This window comes from Bubalus bubalis, chromosome 6 (genome assembly GCF_019923935.1).
Source record: "Bubalus bubalis isolate 160015118507 breed Murrah chromosome 6, NDDB_SH_1, whole genome shotgun sequence".
In the NCBI taxonomy this organism is placed as follows: Eukaryota; Metazoa; Chordata; class Mammalia; order Artiodactyla; family Bovidae; genus Bubalus; species Bubalus bubalis.
The window spans coordinates 29456539-29477598 of NC_059162.1; the positions used below are offsets into that span (position 1 = coordinate 29456539).

Consider the following 21060-nt stretch of genomic DNA (forward strand, 5'->3'; position numbering starts at 1 on the left):
AGTTTTTTCTCTTCCACTTTTCAAATCCTGCTCTCCTGTCAAGGCTGGCTCAAACAGATTCTCCAACTATTCCAGCCACTGTGCCTCCTTCTCTCCAGTTGTCACTTTGCTTGAAGGAGGGAAAAAAAAAAAAAACAAAAAAAACATGCAGTGAAGCCTCAATCCAGGATCTTTAGCACAAGCTCTCAAGGCATAGTAGGTGCTTGGTGAACAAATGTGAGTGATGATTGATGCTCTTGCTGAGTGAATAAATCAAATCATAGCCGCTGGGTGTGGAGACATGGTACTCAGAGCAGGTTGATTTATTTCCAAATAGCGCTGATGTCTCAAGCACTCGCTGAGTCAAATAAAGGAAGAGACTTAAACTCCCACTCCCCAAAGTCAAGCCATCTGCCCACCATTCCTGAGATTCCAAACAAGGTTAGAACTTTTTGCTCATCTGTCTGTGTCCAAAGTCCATCCAAGGAGGCCGGGGAATGTCTCACTGCAGCTGGCACCCTGAGGCCCTGCCAAGCATCTGTTTAAAGAGCTCAGTACTCTGAATTAGACCAGCAGTGTTGAGGCCCAGACTGCGGGAGCTCCCTTTCTCAGAGCATGTCTGGTCACCGATGCCAGGCCCTCTGTTTCTCCCTTAGAGTGGGTCACAACGAGATCATTGGAGTCTGTCGTGTGGGGATCAACGCTGAAGGCCTGGGAAGGGACCACTGGAATGAGATGCTGGCGTACCCACGGAAGCCCATCGCACACTGGCACTCCTTGGTGGAGGTAAAGAAATCCTTCAAAGAGGTGGGTGAGGTCGCGCTTGGCCCTCGGCATGTTTGCTGCATGGCAGCGCGGGCTAGAGAATGGCAGTCGGCTGCTGCGAGACCTCGCCTTTGTGGGTCCTTGGTGGGGGTGGAGGTGGCTGGGTGCGGGGAGGCACACGCTTTTCACCCAGAGTGTAACAGGCAGGAAGGAAATGGAGGAAGACGGTGGGAACCTGCTTGACAAGAAGGCTTTGATGTGGAGTATACCGAAAGCGACCCTGAGTCCTAAATGGAAAATAAAAACTTGAAGGAAGCCTGGCCAGCTGCTCACCATGCCAGGCCAGGAATGCTTTCACAGAGCCCCTGAGCCAAGTCAGCCCTTTCAGAGAGAGCCCCAAGAGGGTGAGCTCAGAACCTGGCAGAAAATCCCACCCCTGTCCAAGCAGTAAGTTCCCTGAGGCTCTAGCCAGGCCGTCCTGCAGCGGTTTTCACTGTGTGGATGGAACTGGCCAGAGAGAGGATGCCGCTCTCATGAATGTGGGTTCTCCCCACTGCTGGAGAAGAGAGTGTGGCTTCAAGGACCCACTTGCCAGCCAGGTCCTAACAGAGATGTAATGGACACAGCACTGCCTGGAAGTCCCAAAATGGGCTCCAGGCCTGGCCCTTCACTTGCTGCATAATCCTGAGCTAGTTATTTCTTTCTCGACTGCAAAGAAAATGTTCCTTCCAGTGACGCCTACAATCTGCCCCACCTCCACCAAACTCCACCAGTTTAAGATCCTGCCATTTATCACCTCGATGGTCCCTTGGCCTTTTTTTTTTTTTCTTAAATGGGTTGGAACATGGGTTGGGGTGGCCAAAGCCTATGGGCAGGAGTTTAAAACTTTGAGAAAAGTTTTAAACCTCATTTTGAGTCTTTCAGACTCGAGTCCATAACCTAGAAAGCGAGATGATCATTCACTCATTTTATTAGCAATAGGTTTCAAGCGAGGAAGTCTCAAGAGTTGTATAAAAATTGGAAAATCTACTAATAAAAAAGTAAACCACATGGCCCCTCAGCTTAAAAGCAGAATCTCCTTAAAAACAAAATATCTCCTTCCCCATGTTCTGTGACACAGAAAAGGTATGGGCATAAAACCCAGAGAAGCTCAGCTCCCTTTCCTGCTCAGGGTGGTCAAGCCTGTTTCCAGCAGCACTTGTTGTTCAGTCGTCAAGTCGTGTCAACTCTTTTTGACTCCATGGGCTGTAGGCCTACCTGTCCCTCAGCATCTCTTGGAGTTGGCCTAAGTTCATGTCCATTGAGTCGGTGATGCCATCCAACTATCTCATCCTCTGTCACCGCTTCTGCTCCTGCCCTCAATCTTTCCCAGCATCAGGGTCTTTTCCAATGAGTCAGCTCTTTGCATCAGGTGGCCAAAGTATTAGAGCTTCAGCATCAGTCCTTCCAATGAATATTCAGGGTTGATTTCCTTTAGGATTGACTGATGTGATCTCATTGCTGTCCAAGGGACTCTCAAGAGTCTTCTCCAGCACAATTCAAAAGCATCAATTCTTCGGTGCTCCAGCAGCATGAAAGCTCACATTTCCGTCTCCTGGTTGCCTGGATTTTACCACAGCTCTGGAGCTTTATTGAGGGAGGCCAGCTCTTGGGCCCTCCTGCTTTCCCAGAAGGCCCTCTCTGCAAAGTGTGGGTAAGGTACCCACAATCAGCCTCCCCCTACACATGAGCCTCCAGTGGGAAGCCAGCACCTCACTGACCTTGGTGTTTAGTCAATCTAGGGAGGGGGTGTGGCAACTGTCCTCCCCCTTTAAAATCCTTTGGATATATTTAATGATAGAGTAGGTACACTAACATGCTCAGGAAGGCATAGAGGCAGGGGTAAGGAATGGGAGCTGAGAGGTCTCAGGCACCTCACTGCCCCACCTGGTCTTCAGTTTCCTGGTTGGTAAAATGAAGGGGTGAGCTTTTCCCATCTCAGCTTGTCTAAGAAACTCTGACCTAAAATGACTGGGCAAAGAGTGAACCCACATCTTGTATCACCTTTCTAACCTTGAAGATGCAACAACCCATTGCTGTTACTGGGTTAGTCTGTCCACATGAACTGGAATAACCAGTCAGTGGTGGCTGGAGTTGGAAGTGGGGTGCAGGGGAGTACAGTGGAGCTGGGACTCAGCCCCAGAATCGTTTTCCATAATGAATACAACCTAATTAAGCCAAATAATTGATTTGAAGCCCTGTTTCTTTGAGAACTCTGACTCCCTGGTCCAGACTACAAAAGAAAGATAAAGTAGAACCAAGCCCTTGAAAATGAATATTTGATGAGACAGCAAAGGGAAAGCAACAGTATATGGAAAACGAAAAGAGAATAAATTGATTCATATCCTTTGGGTTTACTTTTTTATTGACCTCACACACCAGGTTCCCGAGACTGCCCATCCCCAACTCCCCAGCCTTCCATTTTCTGCTCAGCTGATCATGTCTCTGTATGAAGAAGCTGAGAATGGCGTTCATCTTGGCAACTTAGGATTTCTTCAGTACACATTTATAAAAATGCGTGCCTATGCTTTTAGCCCCCACAGTTGAAGTCCCTTTATAAAGATGCATTAAAAACCCACCAGGATAATATAAAGTAAGCCTTTTTTGTGTTCATGTGATGCGTTGTACTTGAATATTTATCATCTCAATCATCCTTAGAGTTTACATCCTGTCTCCTTTTTGGTCCTGTTCTGGACATTGAGCAAGAACCTGGCTGCTGGAACTTGTTTTTCCCGTTTGTGTAATACACTGAAAAAAAACCCAAAACCTTCTTCTCCCACCCCCAGGGAGATGAATGGCATCATATCTAGAAAGCACTGTATTTATATTACCCCATTCTTAGAGGGGTGTCAAGCTCTGTGATCATTGCTTTTTTATTAACGAGAACAGAGGGCACCATACTTACTTGTTTGGGGTTTTTAAAATCAGGTTGAGGGAACAAATTAACTGAAAAGGTATTTTTCCCTGCTGGGATTCTTTTTCATGAATAAAAATTGATTAAGCCCCAGCGAACCACCTTTGCCCTGCAGCGGCTGTGGCCACTCGCCTCTCAGCCCTGCTGCCCAGCGCTGCGTGCCATCGCTGCCCCCGCACACAGAGCCCAGGTTGGCCAGCCGCCTTCTCCAAGGCGTTTTACTGTGAAGGGACAAACCCAAACCGCCTGCCAGGGATGGGACCTATCTGTGGGAACCTGACCCATTTCAGGACAATAAAATATCTCACTGGACCGCAGCCACCCTGGACTAATCACCTTCCTTGGTGTGCTGGGGACCAGTTCTCTGCTATTTCAAAGCCGCCACAATCAGCCTGCCAGGAATCATTCACCTTTCCATTGTCCGTGAACCCCATCTCCTCCCTGTTTATCTTCACAGGAAAAATCAGAGGCTGGCAGGGGAGCCAGCGTGCCTCCTTCATTTGTTCTGGATAAACAATTATGCTCTGTGTGACTTCTCTTTGAGCTATTATGTAAAGGGAGAAAGAAATACTCCATGTGGCCATTTCGTTTTTTCTCCTGTGGACTGGCCTATCCATCAGGTTGTTTAAGTGGCATGCTTACTCGGGGAGAAGCCAGTAATTGGCCGTGTACCTTTCACTGACGTTAAAAGTAACGTTAAAGGTTGTAACAAAAAAAAGGAGAATTTCTAAAATGAAGGTCTATTCAATGAAAGCATTGGTAACCGTCTTTTGGCACCTTCTGGTTAAGAACTCTTGAGTCAGAAGTCACAGTGGGCTCAACAACCAGGCATTTATTTATCTAAAATATTTCACCAGGGAAACCCTCGGTTGTGATTTCATTCACGTGGATGCTGCAAGCAGAGAGACTGCCACCTGGAGTTAGGAGTAAGTACCTGGTGTGGACCCAAAGAGGTTAGGTTTCTTATTCCATCGTGTGTCTCCTTCTCCTGGTGTGTCCAGGTGGGAAGGCGGCTGCAGGATGGAGTGGAGGGAACACTGAGTGTGGAGTTAGTAGACCTGATTTCAGATCCTAGTTCTGCTCCTGACTGGCTCTGTTGGCTTCCTCTGCATCTTTGTTTTCTTATCTGCAAGAACAAAAGAGCCAGGGCGATCTCCCAGCCGGTCTCTGGGTCCCGCATGCTAAGATAGCTCAGGCTCAGGTCACTAATGATGGTCGTCAGTACCTCCAGACCAGCCTTTTTTGGTTAGTTGTAAAGATCTGCAGGTTGGCCTGTCCAGGGTTACAAAGGGACCATGAAGAACTGAGCCTGGGGACTGAAAGAGAGGATTTCCTTCAATCTGGAAACATGAAGGTGATCAGTAGGCCTGGGTCTCAACTCTGTGTTGTGGGCTCCCACGGGAGATGCTGGCTGGGATGGTCTGATTCTTAAATGGCTCAACTCTGTCTAGAAAGGCTGTGTTGTGAGCTGGGGGTTGGAGGCGGGACCTTGTCCTTCTCCATTCCACCCCTACACACTGCACAAAGGCATAGTCCACTTCTCCTCAGCCCTGTTACTCCACATGGAGACCCAGAAAGCCCGAGAAAAGCAGAAGGGGCTGAGCTTCAGGTTCAGAAAGGCCATCTCAGGACTTCCCTGGTGGTCCAGTGCTCAAGACTCTGATCTCCCACTGCAGGGGCTACGGGTTCGATCCCCAGTCAGGGAACTAAGATCTTGCATGCCACATGGTACAGCTGGAAAGACAGAAACGCCATCTCACCCGCCTGCCTAACTTCTCTCCCTGGAGTCTTGTCCTGTGTTTCCTCTGCTCCCAGACAGGATGGAGTATGCAGTGGACATTGACTCACTTTGAAGTTATGCAGCAGGTCTAGAATATTCACAGGGTCAGATCCTTGCCCAGAAAGCATTGCTCCAGCTCTGCCTGGCTTTGAAGTGTAAAGAAGGGTTCAGTGACCAAGTGTGGGTCATCCACTCTCAGTCCTCTCTTCCCTCCATTACGCCTCATTATATCACTGTCTTCACAGGGGTGAGAATTGGGCTGAGGGGTGGCAGCCTGTGTGAGACAGGACAGTAAGAGGGGAAAAGGTGGGGGTACCCGAAACGGGCGGCAGCCGCCATCCCCTCCTGCCTCCTACCTCTTCACAAGTCGAGTGTAAAGCCCCCCAGGAAGCACAGAGCCTGAAGAGGAGAGGCCGGCGCTGAAGCAAGATCAGAGTTTTAGCTGTACTAACAGCTCCCAGACAAATTGCTAATAATTCATGATTGCGGCTTCTTGGCAGTAAGGGCACACTCTGCAGACGGCCTCTTCTGCTGCTAACAAAATCTGATTTTCAGTGTGAAAAATGGCTGAAGCATTCAGAAATGGTCCAGTCATAGCACCTCATTAACACACACACACACACACTCCACACGCTAAAGAAAGCTTTCATTATCTCTACAGCAAGTCTTTTTTAAAAATCAGGTCTTCCAGGCTGTTTTCTTTCTTTCTTTTTTTAATTTTTATTGAGGTATAGTAGCTTTACATTGTTGTATTAGTTTCTGCTGTGCAGAAAAGTGAATCAGCTATACGTATACACAATCTCCTCTTTTTTGGATTTCCTTCCCATTTAGGTCACCACAGAACACTGAGTAGAGTTCTCTGAGCTCTACAATAGGTTCTCGTTATTTGTCTATTTTATACATAATATCAATAGTGTGTATATGTCAATCCCAATCTCCCAATTCATCTCCCTGCCCTAAAGCTGTTTTCCTTGTTTTTGCATGGCTAACAGCAAAATTCACAAAAGCTTACAAAAAGCTGGAGAAAAGTGGATTCAGTGCATGGGCCAGATGAGTTTGACAAGTTGAGATACACATTCCCTTGGCATTGGCTAAGTGCTTTTTCCCCCTCTTCACAGTGGCAAGGCCGAGCCGCCAGCTTCGACAGCGAGAGTTCGTGCCCGTCTCCGAAACCACCTCCGACACCATGAGCTGCACCGCGGCGGCCAGGCTACACAAACGAGACTCAGCAGCGTTCTTTTTGCACTTGTTCAACGGTCTAAACACAGTGTTGAGCCGCAGCGGCAGCGGGGGCAGCACGCCTCTCACTCCAGGGTCTTAGCTGCCCCTGTGTCAGTCAAGGCCGAGACACTTGTCGTGTGGTCCGAGCTGTCTTAGTCTTTTCTGTCTCCCAAGGTGATGTTTTCATGGTTTTTTCACTTTTTATGGATCTGCTGTCAAGAAGAAAAGAAGAGAAAAACAAAGAGGGGAGAGCCCAGATGTTGGTTCTGTTAAATACAATGTAAAATAGTCATCTTTGGTGGGAAGGTGGTCTGAATTTCTGAAATTTTGTGTCTCCACCGAGCTCCATAACCCCGGAGGAGAAGGATGAGCAATGGCTGCTTTGATCAGTGGCCCACAGGAAGCTGCAGACCTGGCCAAGAGCCTTTACAAAAGTGACTTATGACTCTTAGAAGCTCTTTGCTGATGTGACATAAACCAAGGTGCAGACTCCTGGTCCCAGGTTGAAATCACGAGCACTGTGAGCCTTCAACTGGTTGGTCGTGCAGGGCTCCTGGCTCCCCGTCCTTGTGAACTTTCCTCCTGAATTGAACATGACTCGATCCCTCATGGGAGCTGAGTTGCTTTCGTTAGGAACGGTTCTGTGGAAACAAAACATGCCATATGTTTTCTGGCGCACCACAGTTAATGACCACATTTGTTTGAAAACAGAATCTTTGTTCTCAAAAATAACCTTCGTTGTTAAAAAAAAAAGGAAGCTCATATGTTCTGGAATGATTTCTGCGTTATACATGGCTTTCTAATTCCATGACGTATTAAGCAGCTGTTTAAAATGCCTAAACAGATCAAAGAAAAACCTACATAAAATGTTCTTTTCTGAATGGGGAGTTTTGAAATCCAAGTAATAGGTGGAGTGTATCTTTCTATGAAGAGTACCTTCTTGATTGAAACCAAGTCAGCTTAAGTCTATTTCAGCCACCTTGACTCTGGGACAATGTTCATCTTAAACTTTAGTTCTATAAATTATTAAGTATTTCAGTGTTTGTTTGTTTCAGTGGTAGTGAAGGATTTTTTTTTTTTCTTTAAATCTCTAGGTCAAATTCAGTTTAGGAAAAAAGTATGTTTGAACTATTCTGTATTGTAATCGTACATTTCTGTTAAGTTAATGGCCTTCCCACCAACCCCCTAGAACTAGGTTGATTTGCTCCTTCAGTCTGGTAAATGCGCGGGTGGGTCTTCACTTCTGTGTATAGCTGAGAAATGCCAGTTTCTAGAGCTGTGTGTGTAACTTGCAAGAGGCAGGTCTGCTGAAGAAGTGCTTCTTTCAACAATGGAAGGTCAAGAATGTAAAAACTGTTCACACATCTTGTGTCTTACTCTTTATATGTGACACATGCTTTAGGAGCAGCAACTCAATAAAGCTACCCTTGTTTTAAGTCAAATTATCAGATTTCTGTGTTGATATAACTTTGAGTAGTGTCTTTTAATCCTCAAGATGACCAAATTGGGCAGGAGGTAACAAGATATTGTGGCAAAAGAGGTTTTCAGCTTTAAAAAATGTAGATAAACCCAGAATTCACCCTGTACTGAGCTTTAGCCTAGGGCTAATGTGGCACTGATATAAAGACAAGTTTTCTCCCCAAATGTCTTGTGATTGATAGGCCTTCTCAGTCAAGTCATCTTGCGGCTGGATTCTCTTGAGAGTAAGGAAAAACTCAAGGTCATGAAAAGACTTCCAACAGGCCATGAGCTTCATTCCTGACTCTAGAATGATCCCATCAAGATGGCCATTTCAATCATTAGGCAGATGCTACAAGTCCTGAAACAATGAAGGGGGCAGCGGGCTTCCTGAGTCAGGAGCCCAGAAATTAATGTGAAGGGGTCCTTCTAGAAGTGAACTCGAAATGCACATGCAAATATCCATCATCTTCAAACCTGGAAGCAGATGAGAATGCTGCCTTAGAGTGGTTCTTTCTTGGAGAAGGGAGTGTGATCAGTGTGAATCAGGGAAGAGTTACTGCTCTTAGATGTTCCTTTTATGTCTAAGCAACTGTCTCATATGAGTGAGCCTCCCAGTGCCTTTGGAGCTGCTCCCCGAGCAGCTTACGGTCAGCCTCCACACCACCCTGACCAACTGCTACCACTCCTGCTCCAGCAGTCTTGGTAAATGTCTGTAGGCTGGGAAGCCCACCCCAGGGAGGCTCTCAGCTCTGGAACCCCATCCCCAGCATCCTCAAGGGAGACCAGTACTCAACCCAAAGCGTGAATTTATGCCAATTTCATTGTCTACCCTGATCTTTCTCCCTCACAGATGAGAATACAATGATTACAAGTTGTAGAATGACATGAAATACAAGGTTGATTCATTTGTCAGCTTCCTCTGCTAGGAGAAATGTCTTTCTTGGGTTGGTGATGTGAGCTTTGCTGAAGTCATGATGCGTGCGTGCATGCATGCTCAGTCACTTCAGTCATGTCCCACTCTTGCAACCCCATGGACTGTAGCCCACCAGGCTCCTCTGTCCATGGGGTCATTCTTGACTCTAGAATGATCCCATCAAGATGGCCATTTCAATCATTAGGCAGATGCTGCAAGTCCTGCAACTATGAAGGGGGCAGTGGGCTTCCTGGGTCAGGAGCCCAGAAATTTATGTGAGGGGGTCCTTCTAGAAGTGAGCTCAAAATGCACATGCAACTGTCCATCACCTTTAAACCTGGAGGCAGATGAGGATGCTGCCTTAGAGCAGTTCCTTCTTGGAGAAGGGAGTGTGATCAGTGTGAATCAGACAAGAATACTGGCGTAGGTTGTCATGCCCTCCTCCAGGAATCTTCCCAACCCAGGGATTGAACCCGCATCTCCTGTGTCTCCTGCATTGGCAGGCAGTTCTTTACCACTAGTGCTACCTGGGAAGCCCCAAAGTCACGATAACCAGGGCCTTTTGCATATCAGTTTTGTTTTTTTTTTTTTAATGCAAAAATGAAAGTGAAAGTCAGTCGTGTCCGACTCTTTACCCCATGAACTATACAGTCCGTGGAATTCTCCAGGCCAGAATACTGGAGTGGGTAGCCTTTCCCTTCTCCAGGAGATCTTCCCAACCCAGGGATCAAATCCAGGTCTCCCGAGTTGCAGGTGAATTCTTTACCAGCTGAGCCACAAAGGAAGCCCAAGAATACTGGAGTGGATAGCGTATCCCTTCTCCACCCAGGAATCGAACTGGGGTCTCCTGCAGGCGGATTGTTTACCAATTGAGCTATCAGGGAAGCCCTTTAAATGCTAAGTTCCTTTTATTGAACAGTATTTCCAGGCTGAAGAATGCCTCTCCCCTCCTCTCCCCTTATCCTCAGGATGTTAATTAATTGCATTGTCATTTAAAAAATTATTGTTAATTACTGCTTTGTGTCTTCCCACCCCTGTCACAGCCTGGAGTTTTTATTCAATTAAATCTCTCTCTTGCCCATTTCTCTTGTCATTGTACATTCCTGAGGTTTAGCAGTCAGCACACATACAGGATACTGCAAAGCTTTTACTTTTAATCTCTGTTTCACATAGGTAACCCACTTCCCTTCAATCAAGGTACAGCAAAGGACTTTTTTGTTTTTTATTCTGCCTGAGGAATACCTGCATGCCCTGGAAGGCTGGAATCCACCTGGAGTTTTGTCAGACTTGTAGCTCACATAGCATTTGGTACATGGGGCTCTGCTGTTTCCTCAGCTCTTTGGCTCAACAAGCAGCCCCTCCAGATGCTGAAGCTTCTCCAGGGAAGCAGATCACACACTCATATGGGGAAAGTGTGGTGCTTTCATCTACTTTGCAATACTTGATGAGAAAATCCTGTTGGAGACTCAAAATTTAAAAAAAAAAAAAAAAAAAAAAACTTAATGGAATAGCCTCTCTGCTCACCCCCAGCTTTTAATTAATTTAGAAAGCAGCCCATAGAGTGGAAAGTTCTCTCCCTTCCTGCACATCTGCATCTAAATTACTGGCACTCCACAATGAGATGCCACCAAGGGAGCTGAACTGCTGAGAGAAGCACTCTGCTGCCCAAAGAGGCAGCTTCCTCTTGCTTCTGCCTTCCCATCAGATCACCCGCCAGCCACCGGCATCTGATGATGTGCTAGTCACATCTAGAGCAGATCAACCATCAGGGTAAATGGGTTGGGCTGGCTGGGCTGGGTTATACAATAGCAACAGCCTACATATTTCAGCGACTGCAAACAACAAAGGCTTATTTCTCACTCAAGCTTAATGTTCATCACAGAGGTCCTGTTCATGGGATTGATTCAGGGGAACCCAGGGTAACAAAGCGGCCAACGCCTTAGACAGTGCCAGTTGCCATGTCTTAGGGTAAAGAGCATGCGGAAGGGTCTCATCCTGGGTTCAGTGCTCTGGCTTAAAAGGAACACATCACTTTCCTTCACAGTTCATTGCCCAGAACTATTCGTGTGGCCTCCAAAACATAAGGGGTTCAAGCAACCAGAGGAAGAGGAAGTAGAAATATTTGATCATCAGCATGTGGGAAGACCACAGTGAACTTCGCAGACCCATGAAGGGTGACAGCCACTGAAGGATTGATTCAGAGACACTAATAAAGGGAAACTGTAGTCTATTCATTTTTGCATGAAACCAAGAACTGTACCTCAAGTCTTGCAGATGTATGTTGGGCCACAAAACTGTGCTAGCCTCAGACTTAAATCTTGCCCACAATAAACTTTCTAGTCTAGTAAGTTGATAACATAAGTAACACTTAGTCCAAGGTAGAAAGTGGTCAGTACAGGGAGGGAGGTGAAATAAAAGACTACGGAAGTACAAAAAAGAATAACATAGCTCTGCAGATTGAGTGGCAGCTTAAGGAATGAGGCGCCCTTGATCTAGGATGGGTAGGACTGGCAGATGTGGAAGTTGTGAGGAGGAGGCAGATTCCAGACTGAGGAGTCTACACAGGTAAAGAGCCAGAGCAGTGGAAGTCCCAGGGCTGCCACACAGCCTGCATCTAGGGGAGATAAGGAGCCCCTGAACACAATGCCCCCCTTGCTTGCATTGTCTGCCCAGGCAGGATGCTGGACTGCTCTCCCAAGGAGTACTTCTTTCCCCTGCCCTGGCCCTTGCCTAGTTCTTGCCAGCCGCCTCCCTTGGGAAATGGACCTGCTGCCCCTCCCCTCTCCATTTCAGGCTTGACTTCTGCTCCCAAAAGGGCTGATCACCTGGAACTTCAAGACTCGCCTGAATCTGAGACTTGGTCCAACTGTCACACCTCATCCACTTACCCAGCCTCACCTCCTAAGGTTATTACTCAGCCACAAGCCACTCTGTTTAGTCGCTCAGTCATGTCCAACTCTTTGCGACCCCTGACTATAGCCCACCAGGCTCTTCTGTCCATGTGATTTCCCAGGCAAGAATATTGGAGTGAGTTGCCATTTCCTTCTCCAACAAGCCACTTGGGACTTCACAATTTATCCTGTGTCCTGCTCTGCTCCTCTTTGGAGTAAGCCCTATCCAAGTGTCTGATCTTCTACTAGAGGGAACAGGACTGGCTTTCCTCTGGCTAGGTCACAGCTGCACCCCCAGCACGGATGTGGCAGGCCCACAGGGAGAGATTCACGAGTGGACTTAGGGCTGGGCTAGCATAGACAGTGCACAGGGAAAAAGGGGCACCTGTGCAGGATGTGATGCTCACAGATAGAAAACACCACGGTGCTGATAGCTGAGCAGATCTGAAAGAAGGGAGAGGGACACGGGACTCAAAGTTGTTGGTCTTACACTTGAGGCACCAGAAAAATGATGGCGCCTTCCATGGAAACCAGAAACTCAGCAGAACAAGGGATAAACTGATGAGTCCAGTTGGAGCCCACCTGAGTTTGAGATGCTGGAGGACTGTCTAGCAGACAGCTGCAGTCAACATGTAGCTTGGCAGAGAGGTCAGGCATGAGATGTTAATTTATAGAAAGCTCACACACCAAAATGAGATGAGAAAACAGAAGGCTGACGCTGCCATGCCGATACAAGCAGCAAAGGAGAGTCTCAGAGAGAGGTTCTTCAGGACCCATTAACATTTAGAGGTCAAGGAGAATGGAAGCGATGTGAATAATAATGGAGGTGTGCCTAAGCGAAGCTGATCGATGAAAATGTTAATGAACAAAAACATCAATCAAGGGATTCATAAAATGATTCTTCACAACAAATTAATCCAAAATGCTTTACTGTAACTTGACACCCATCTATTTCACCCTATCCTTTTCCCCCACCTCAGCTATGCTCTTGCCTTTTTTAAAAAATTATAGTGAAGTCAGTCCTGGGTATTCATTGGAAGGACTGATCCTGAGGTTGAAACTCCAATACTCTGGCCACCTCATGCGAAGAGTTGACTCATTGGAAAAGACTCTGATGCTGGGAAGGATTGGGGACAAGAGGAGAAGGGGACGACAGAGGATGAGATGGTTGGATGGCATCACTGACTCAATGGATGTGAGTCTGAGTGAACTCCGGGAGTTGGTGATGGACAGGGAGGCCTGGCGTGCTGCGATTCGTGGGGTCACAAAGAGTCGGACACGACTGAGCAACTGAACTGAACTGAACTGAAAATATACATATCATAAAATTTACCATTTTAACTATATTTAAGTGTCCATCTCAGTGGTTTAAATAAATTCACATTTTTGTGCAACTATCACTTGTATCCATCCATAGAGCTTTTTCGTCTTGCAAAACTGAAACTCTTTACCTGTTATCCAGCAGCCCCCATTTCCTCCTCTCTCCAGCCCCTGGCAATCATAATTCTGATTTCTGTCTGTAAATTTGACTACTCTAGGCACCTCATAAGAGTGGAATCGTATGATGTTTATTCTTTTGTGTCTGGATTATTCCACTTAGCATAATGTCTTGAAGGTTCATCCATGTTACGTGTCAGAATTTCCTTCCTTTTTAAGGCTAATAGTCCATTGTGTGTATGTACCACATTTTGTTTTCCCTTCATCCATCGTGGACATTTCACCATTTGCTCTTGGAATAATGCTGCTGTGAGTACAGGTACACAAGTATCTCTTCATGATTTCAATTTTGAGGAGGCATATACCCAGAAGTGGAATTGCTGAACCTTGATAAATTCTATTTTTAATATTTTAAGGAACCGTCATAATATTTTCCATAGCAGCTGCATCATTTTATACAAGCAGTGCACAAAGATTCCAATTTCTCTATATCATCAACAATACTTGTTATCTTTTGATTTTTTTGATGTTAGGCATCCTAATAGATATGAAGCGATGTCTTGTTGTGGTTTTGATTTGCATTTTCCTAATGATTAGTGATGTTGAGCATCTTTTCAAGTGCTTATTGGCTGGCTGTATTTCCTCATTGGAAAAATGTCAATTCAAGTCCTTTGGTTACTTTTGAATTTTTGCTGTTGTTATTGTTAAGAGTTCTTTATGTATTCAATATATTAATCCCTTATCAGATTTATGATTTGCAAATATTGTCTCCCATTCTGTGGGCTTTTTACTCTGTTGCTCATGTCCTTTTGATGAACAAGTTTTTAATTTTGATGTCCAACTTGTCTATTTTTTCTTCTGTTACCTGTGCTTCTGGTGTCATATTCAAGAAATCACTGCCAAATCTAATACCACTATGATTTCCTCCAGTGTTTTCTTCTAAGAGTCTTATAGTTTTAGTTCTTAGGTCTTTGATCCATTTTGAGTTAAATTTTGTGTAGGCTGTGAGGTAAGGGTCCAACTTTATTCTTTTACCATGTGAATATCCTGTTTTTCCTACATCATTTGCCAAGACTGTCTTCTCCCTATTGAATGATCTTGGCAACCTTGACCATTTGCTGCATGTGTAATGGTTTATTTCAGGGCTCTCTGTTCTGCTTCACCGGCCTCTATTTCTGTCTTTTAGCCAGTACCACATTGTTTTGATTACTATAGCTTAAAGTACTAAGTTTTGAAGTCAGGAAGTATAAATTCTCCGAGTTTGTTCTTTTTCAATATTCTGTTAGCTCTTTGGGGTCCCTTGTGATTCTATATGAATTTTATGATGAATCTATTTCTGAAAAAAAAAAAAAAAAAGAAATCATTGGGACCTTGATGGGGGTTACAAATTGATCGATTCTGTAGAGTGCTTTGAGTAGTATTGATATGGATCCAACTCTTAAGGACACTATAATCACCCACAAGTACCATTTGCTGGCAGTCTGTCCACAAATTCCTCTTTACATCTGGGGTTTCAACTGATAAGCAGTAGTTGTGATAAGCGGTACTGTTGTAATACTTGGTGCTGGACCAAGTTATGGAGGTCGAATCAGCTAACTAGACCTTTTACACTAAACTCAATTCTTGACAAGTTTCTGTAGAAGTCATCTCCCATAACTCTCAATGTCCTGACCCAACTCTCAACCTGCCAACCCAGCTCAGCCCTATAGCCCAATTTCTCCTTCCTGCCCTTTTCAGTCCCAGAAGACACAAGAACTTCAGCTGGACTCATTCTCATAAATGAAGACTCATCTCTTTCTGTGTGAACATAGGTATCCACTCAATGAACACATGTTGAGTACATAGAATGTATCAGGTAACACACTAGGGCTGAAGGCACACAAATTAATAATAACTAACAAGCATGAAGCATTTCCTATACGCCAGACACTGTTCTAAGGGCTTTATATCCATTATATCACTTAATTTTTCCTCTAGCCCTAAGAGATTAAGAAACTTGAGATGGGAGGGAGGTTCAAAAGGGAGGGGATATGTGTATACCTATGGCTGATTCATGTTGAGGTTTGACAGAAAACAACAAAATTCTGTAAAGCAATTATCCTTCAATAAAAAAATAAATTAATTTTAAAAAAAAGAAACTAGCCCAAGGTCACACAACTGAACCAAGATATCTAAATTCCAGAGTTCACATGCTTAAACATGATGCCAAGCTGCCTTCTAACTTAGCTCTTCAAGGAGCTCACAATTCAGAGGAGGACACAGATAAATAGAAAATTACAATTTGGTCAAGGCAATGCTGGAGATAAACCAGAGATGGTGAGGGACAGGGAAGCCTGGCATGCTGCAGTCCATGGGGTCGTGAAGAATCGGACACAACTTAGTGACTGAACAACGACAGAGAAGGATTGCCTAGCCCAGCCACTTATGCATATCCCCTTCATGATGCACCCCAAAATGTGCCCTTTGAGACTTCAGCCTCATTCTTTCTGGAGAGAGCACTACAACAGCCTCTCGTGCACCCTCAGTCACACGTGCTAATCTGATTCCCTATATCAGTTACTCCTCCAGAGACAGCCAAAGACCTGGGAGTCTGCCCATCACACCCAGCTCCAGCCAGTCAGCCCATAAACATATTCCATGCTGGACAATGCAAGGAAGAGTGAAGGCTGTACTTCTGCAGCTCTGCTGCAAAGGGCTCATCACTCTATGATGTGCCGCTCCCAACAAAGCCTGCGCCATTAAATGATGCAAAGGGAAACTGATGATGAACTGCCATGGAGGACAGACAGAAGAATTCAGAGGAAGCCTGCAGACTCAGGCATGCGAGATGTCTTCTTGCATCTCTTTCCTTTCAGAACCAGAGCAGTGAGCCTCCTCCTGTAGGGATCTCAGCTGAGGGTGACTAGCTCGCGGTAAATTAGTACCGGGGAAGGAGGAGTGGGGAGCTATGTGACTCTTTCCCCTGAGGTGCCTCTTTTTTTCTGCATAGACCGGGGAGGTTTGGTGACACATCAGGGATTATCCAGAGAGACACAGCACGCCAGTGTGGGCAGGAGCCTCAGGCATCTGAGACGTGTAGCGGTTCTTTTCTCTGTGACTTTACCTTGCAGCCTGTGCCTGAGTGAGGTTTGTAGGGACACTTTAAGCTGTGGAGCAATAAGGGATGAAAACCTGTGGCTAGAAATCCCAAGTGTTTTTAGAAATGTGAGTCCCTGAGATGACAGAGGACTTGCTAATCATGCTTGAAAGGACGATGGCCCTTTCTACCATGGTCTTTCATCTCCATGGAGAAATTACTGACAGTGACATGCTGCAGTTAAAATGGATCGTGAAATCAAAAAGCCAGGCGAGCTTCAGACACTGCCTTCCTTCAGTTACCAGGAACTTTCTTTCCCAGATGATCCAAATATGAGTGACCTACTATGCAGAGGAGTTCTTCCTGTAACCTCTGGTCTCAAACCTGGAGCTGCCCTGATGCTCCCAGGGGCTCTCTCCCCAGCAATGAAATAGGGGTGGGGGTAGAACTACATTCTCCAGTCTCTTAATCCCAGCAGCTACCTATTTCCTGCCAGATTTGCCAAGTAAGAGTGGATTCATCTATGACTCCAATACATCTGGAAAACCCAAGAGCCTAGAAGCAAAAGATCTGCATTGTCCTGTATTAAGCTTCTCAAGCATCCCCAGTCAACCCTGAGTGGATCACAGAACCTCTCTGAGCCTCATTTCCCTCATTTATAAAACTGGGCATAGTTGCTTTGATGGTAGTGGTCAGGCTCTGCCTCAAATCTGCACCCTAAGAGCTTATTGCAGTATAGCTTATTGCAATGAAGGCCTGTTTCTTTCACAACTGGGTGACTTGAGAACAAAGGGCCTAAGCCTCTGTGTGGCTCTTCAGCCTGGAGAGGGTTGGAGGGAGCAGGGAGGGGGGAGGTAAGGAATAAATCAAGTGGCTATGTAATTAATTTAGAATACCTTAAGCACTGAACGTTGAAAAGAAACAAAAGTGGTGACATTTAATGAATGTGTCAGTCAATATCTCACTCATTCCAGCTGTCTTTTTAAATGTCAAATCTCTCACAGTTTTTTTGTTTTTTTTTCTTGCTGCTAGAAGGCTCATGCTAACAACAACCAATTCTAGTTGATGCCCAGTTGTAGGTCCGCAGGGGCAGGTAATGTCAGAAGTGGGAGGTTCAAGAGGCTGGAACAGAAGACAATGCCCATCACCCCTAAGAGAGCCAGGCACCACAGCTGCTTCCCTGGGGGCCCCCAGTGATCCACTCTCTGCTCCCCTGGCCCTTCACCCACCTTCGGGCCATCAACTCCAAAAAAATACACCAGGTGTCCACATCCAGAGAAAGACAGTCAGTGTGTGTTTTCTGGGATGTGTTTTCATCCCCCATCCGTACCTCCTCAAACTTCTCAGAACTTCAAAGTTTTCAAGAGAAAACCTTAGCTGAACTCCAGGAAGAGAGAAAGCCAAAAGCCCGGTTGCTCCAGAGAACTTCAGGCTCAGGAATTTCCATTCCGAGCTGATTGGCCCTTGGTTCAGTCCTCTATAAATACCAGATACAGCTTCAGAGGCAAACGGAGGGGAATGAGCCAGCTGGATTTTCACTTTGGGGAGAAAAAACGTGAAACCAAGCAGCACCGATCGGTTTTCCTCCCCAACTCCACGCCTGCCCCCTGGAGTGAGCCTCCTTGCTTTCAGCCACAGCTGAGCGGCCAGTCTCTTCAGCCTCCCCAGGCACCTAGGTGCGAGGAGGAGGGGCAACTCAAATCCAAGTGGAAAATTGGCTGGTCTTCAACCGACCTGGAAGTTTAAGTGGCCTAGGCAGTCCTGGAAAGTTCCAGCAACTCCAGCTCATTTAGCAGAGTGCAGCTTCTGGCTGGAAGAGCAGAGGAGGGCCAGGCTGTTCTAGGCTGCCTGTGGGGCAGGGCAGGGGGAGCCAGCACAGGATGATCATGGGGGAACAGCTCAGGCTTGGCCAAGCCCAGCTGCGCAGGAGAACACGGTGACATGCCAGAGGAGGGGCTACCGCCCGGTTTGCAGCTGGGCAGTGGGAGAGTCCATGCCAGCCCCTAAGGAGAGCCAAACGCACAGGTGCTCCACCGCCCAGGCGTACCCCCATCCAGAGCAGAGCCAAAGCTCACGAACACTCGCCTCCACTATCTCCTCGCCAGGACGCAAAGCCAATGGCTTATTAAAGTAAATGTTCCCACTCCATCTCTGGCTCCCGGATGGAGTGTTTCCTGCATAATCAACCCTCCCTTCTAGAGGTTCTCTCCTTACCTGACTCTGGTCTCCTTCATGGGATGCTGTTTTGCATCCATCCCAACTCTTATGCCTACGCCCCTAGAACTAAGAAGGCCCCCAGGCCCAGCGCTTGGCCTCTCTCCAGCTCTCTGTCCTCTGCCTGGATGATTTCACCCACCACCTCCTTCACACCACCTATAGTCTCTGTGCAGATGTTGGTGGTGGTCTCAGCTGCCAAGACCCAGCAGGCCCAAACTGCCCCCATGCCTCAGACAAGGCCTTTGACATCAAGCTGCAGCCTAAACCCAGTATTTCCCAAAGCAAACTTCTCCCTTGGCTTTCCGTGAACTTTAGCATTGGCCCATTGGTTTAATCCCTGGCTCCCAACTCTCCCTCCATCGGTGACCAGGGTGGTCACTACAGCTTCCCCTGCTCCTCTGCATGTCCTGGTGCCCCATCGTGGCAGGCCTCAGAGAGGAGACACCTACTGCCATAGTGAGGGGACCTATGAGCCAAGACTAGAGTCAAGTACCCATGTCAGAACACAAGCCTGTGCTTCAGGAAAGGTCTATGGAAAATCAAGAGTCATGGTAATGAGGATGGTCTCCAGCAATGACCCTCAAACTTTACTGTGCACTCAAGCCACCTGGAAACTTTGTTTAAAATGTAAATCCCTACCACAGGGAACCTGACTCACTAGACCTGGGGTGGAGCCTAGGAATCTGTTTTTCAACAAGCTGGCAGCTGGGTCTGATGCCGGTGAAGTCCAGGCCCATGCATGGAGGACCATTTGGTCCCAGAATTAGAGATTGACTTTACCTGGAGTAGGACAGCTGTTCCTAATCAAGGAAACCCTGACCCAGACCCAGTTCATAGGGTGACTGTGCTCTGAATTCCTGGATTCCACACGACAGGCAGGCAAAGAGGGCTGAGTTCATGGACAGTCTTGGGGTGGGATTATGCCCCCCAACCCAGGATCTATCTGGGAGTCCCATGGGCAGCACGCTGTCACCTGACCAGGAGGGGGAATTAGCAGCAAAGGCACCCACTCTGGAAACTCTGCCCTGTGCCCTGAAGGTCACATCCCCCACCCTGCCACCGACAATATTGCGGCTCAGGCATAACTACCGAGGGCAAACCATCTTCTTCCCATTTCACACCCTTGCTCTGTCACCACAGAGCAAACCCAGAGGCCGGACAGGACAGAACATCTGCTCTAAACTAGGCTAACTGCAAGCTGGGCGTGGACACAGGACGTGGTGGCAGAGTGCTGTCCAGAGCTCCTCCATCCACCTCGCTTCCTAACCCAGTCTTGGCCTTCTGATAGTCAACAACATGGGTTTCCCAGATGGTGCTAGTGGTAAAGAATCCACCTGCCAATGCAGGAGACATGAGATGCAGGTTCGATCCCTGGATCAGGAAGATCCCCTGGAGGAGGCCGTGGCAACCTACTCTAGTATTCTTGCCTGGAGAATCCCATGGACAGAGGAGTCTGGAGGGCTACAGTCCATGGGGTTGCAAAGAGTTGAACATGACTGAAGCAACTTAGCACGAACTCACAGAGTCAACAGCATGGTCCAGGTGCCAAGGGACGATGCAGGAGAATTTGGGGGAGTAGACTCTGTGATCAGGGACTGATTGGAGTAGAGATGGTAAGAGATGAGGTGGAGGTCTGTCCAGGAGGGCGCTAGTCCCACCCCCTAGTACTGTGCATTGAGCCTAAGGATGAGAGGGCAATAGAGCCCCAGTTTTTCTGCCCAAGAGAAAAAGTCTTGCAATACCGCCCAAGCTCCCAACTTCCTGCTGGAGAACTCCATGTGGATGACTTAGGAACCTATGGTCTGCTTCCCTCTCCCCACTGACTCTCCTCCCTCCCAGCCTCTAGGGCTCCTGGGCCCACTCCCTTGATTAATACACCACTGATAGTCTCATGCCCAGGCCTCTGAATCTCTGCATTTCTATTCCTCCCTCCCCTCGGCCCCAGTTACTCACATGCCCTGTTCACTGTACCCACAGACTGCCTCCCACCTGTGCCATCTTTCTGCAGCCCTGCCTTAGCTCAGGCCCACCCGACACTGGCCCAGGAGACTGCAGACCTTTACCAGGGGGTCTGCAGATCTCTGTCCTCTGAACCCTCTTGATGCCCTTGGTTCCCAACCTGGCACTTTCAGATTATCTATGGGTCTTCAGTGTTTAAAGGAACTACTAGAAACTGCACACTTATCTCAATACAGCCTCATGAACTAGTAATACATATAATTTGGTAAGTGGCCGAAATCAAACTGTGAGATATACGGAGGTAAATTAATGAAAGGGGTTTCCTGGTGGTGAAATAGTGGGACCCGAGCTATGGTCACACAGACCCAGCTAGCCATCTCTCCAAAATAAATGTCACATTCTGTCACA

General features: G+C 46.9%; 1 protein-coding gene and 1 long non-coding RNA gene across 7 annotated transcripts in view; one reads left to right on the plus strand and one right to left on the minus strand.

Annotated features, from left to right (window-relative positions):
- SYT6 (synaptotagmin 6) overlaps positions 1-8143 on the plus strand; it is a 66583-nt gene extending 58440 nt beyond the window's left edge. For 3 of the 6 annotated variants that reach the window (XM_044944525.2, XM_044944524.2, XM_044944522.2), the window contains exons 6-7: positions 636-786; positions 6596-8143. In XM_044944525.2, coding sequence (XP_044800460.1) covers positions 636-786; positions 6596-6667 — 223 coding nt within the window. In that variant the 3' untranslated portion in view covers positions 6668-8143. Of the gene's footprint in view, positions 1-635; positions 787-4554; positions 4624-6595 lie in introns of all 6 variants that reach the window. The other 3 variants (XR_006551722.2, XR_006551721.2, XM_044944523.2) reach the window with 3 other exon arrangements.
- A 5468-nt stretch (positions 8144-13611) lies between these two features.
- LOC123334011 lies at positions 13612-20034 on the minus strand. The gene is made up of 2 exons (XR_006551723.1): positions 17807-20034; positions 13612-14736 (listed from the first exon to the last, which is right to left on the minus strand). It is a non-coding gene; the product is annotated as an uncharacterized LOC123334011 (long non-coding RNA).
- Between the last annotated feature and the right edge of the window lie 1026 nt (positions 20035-21060).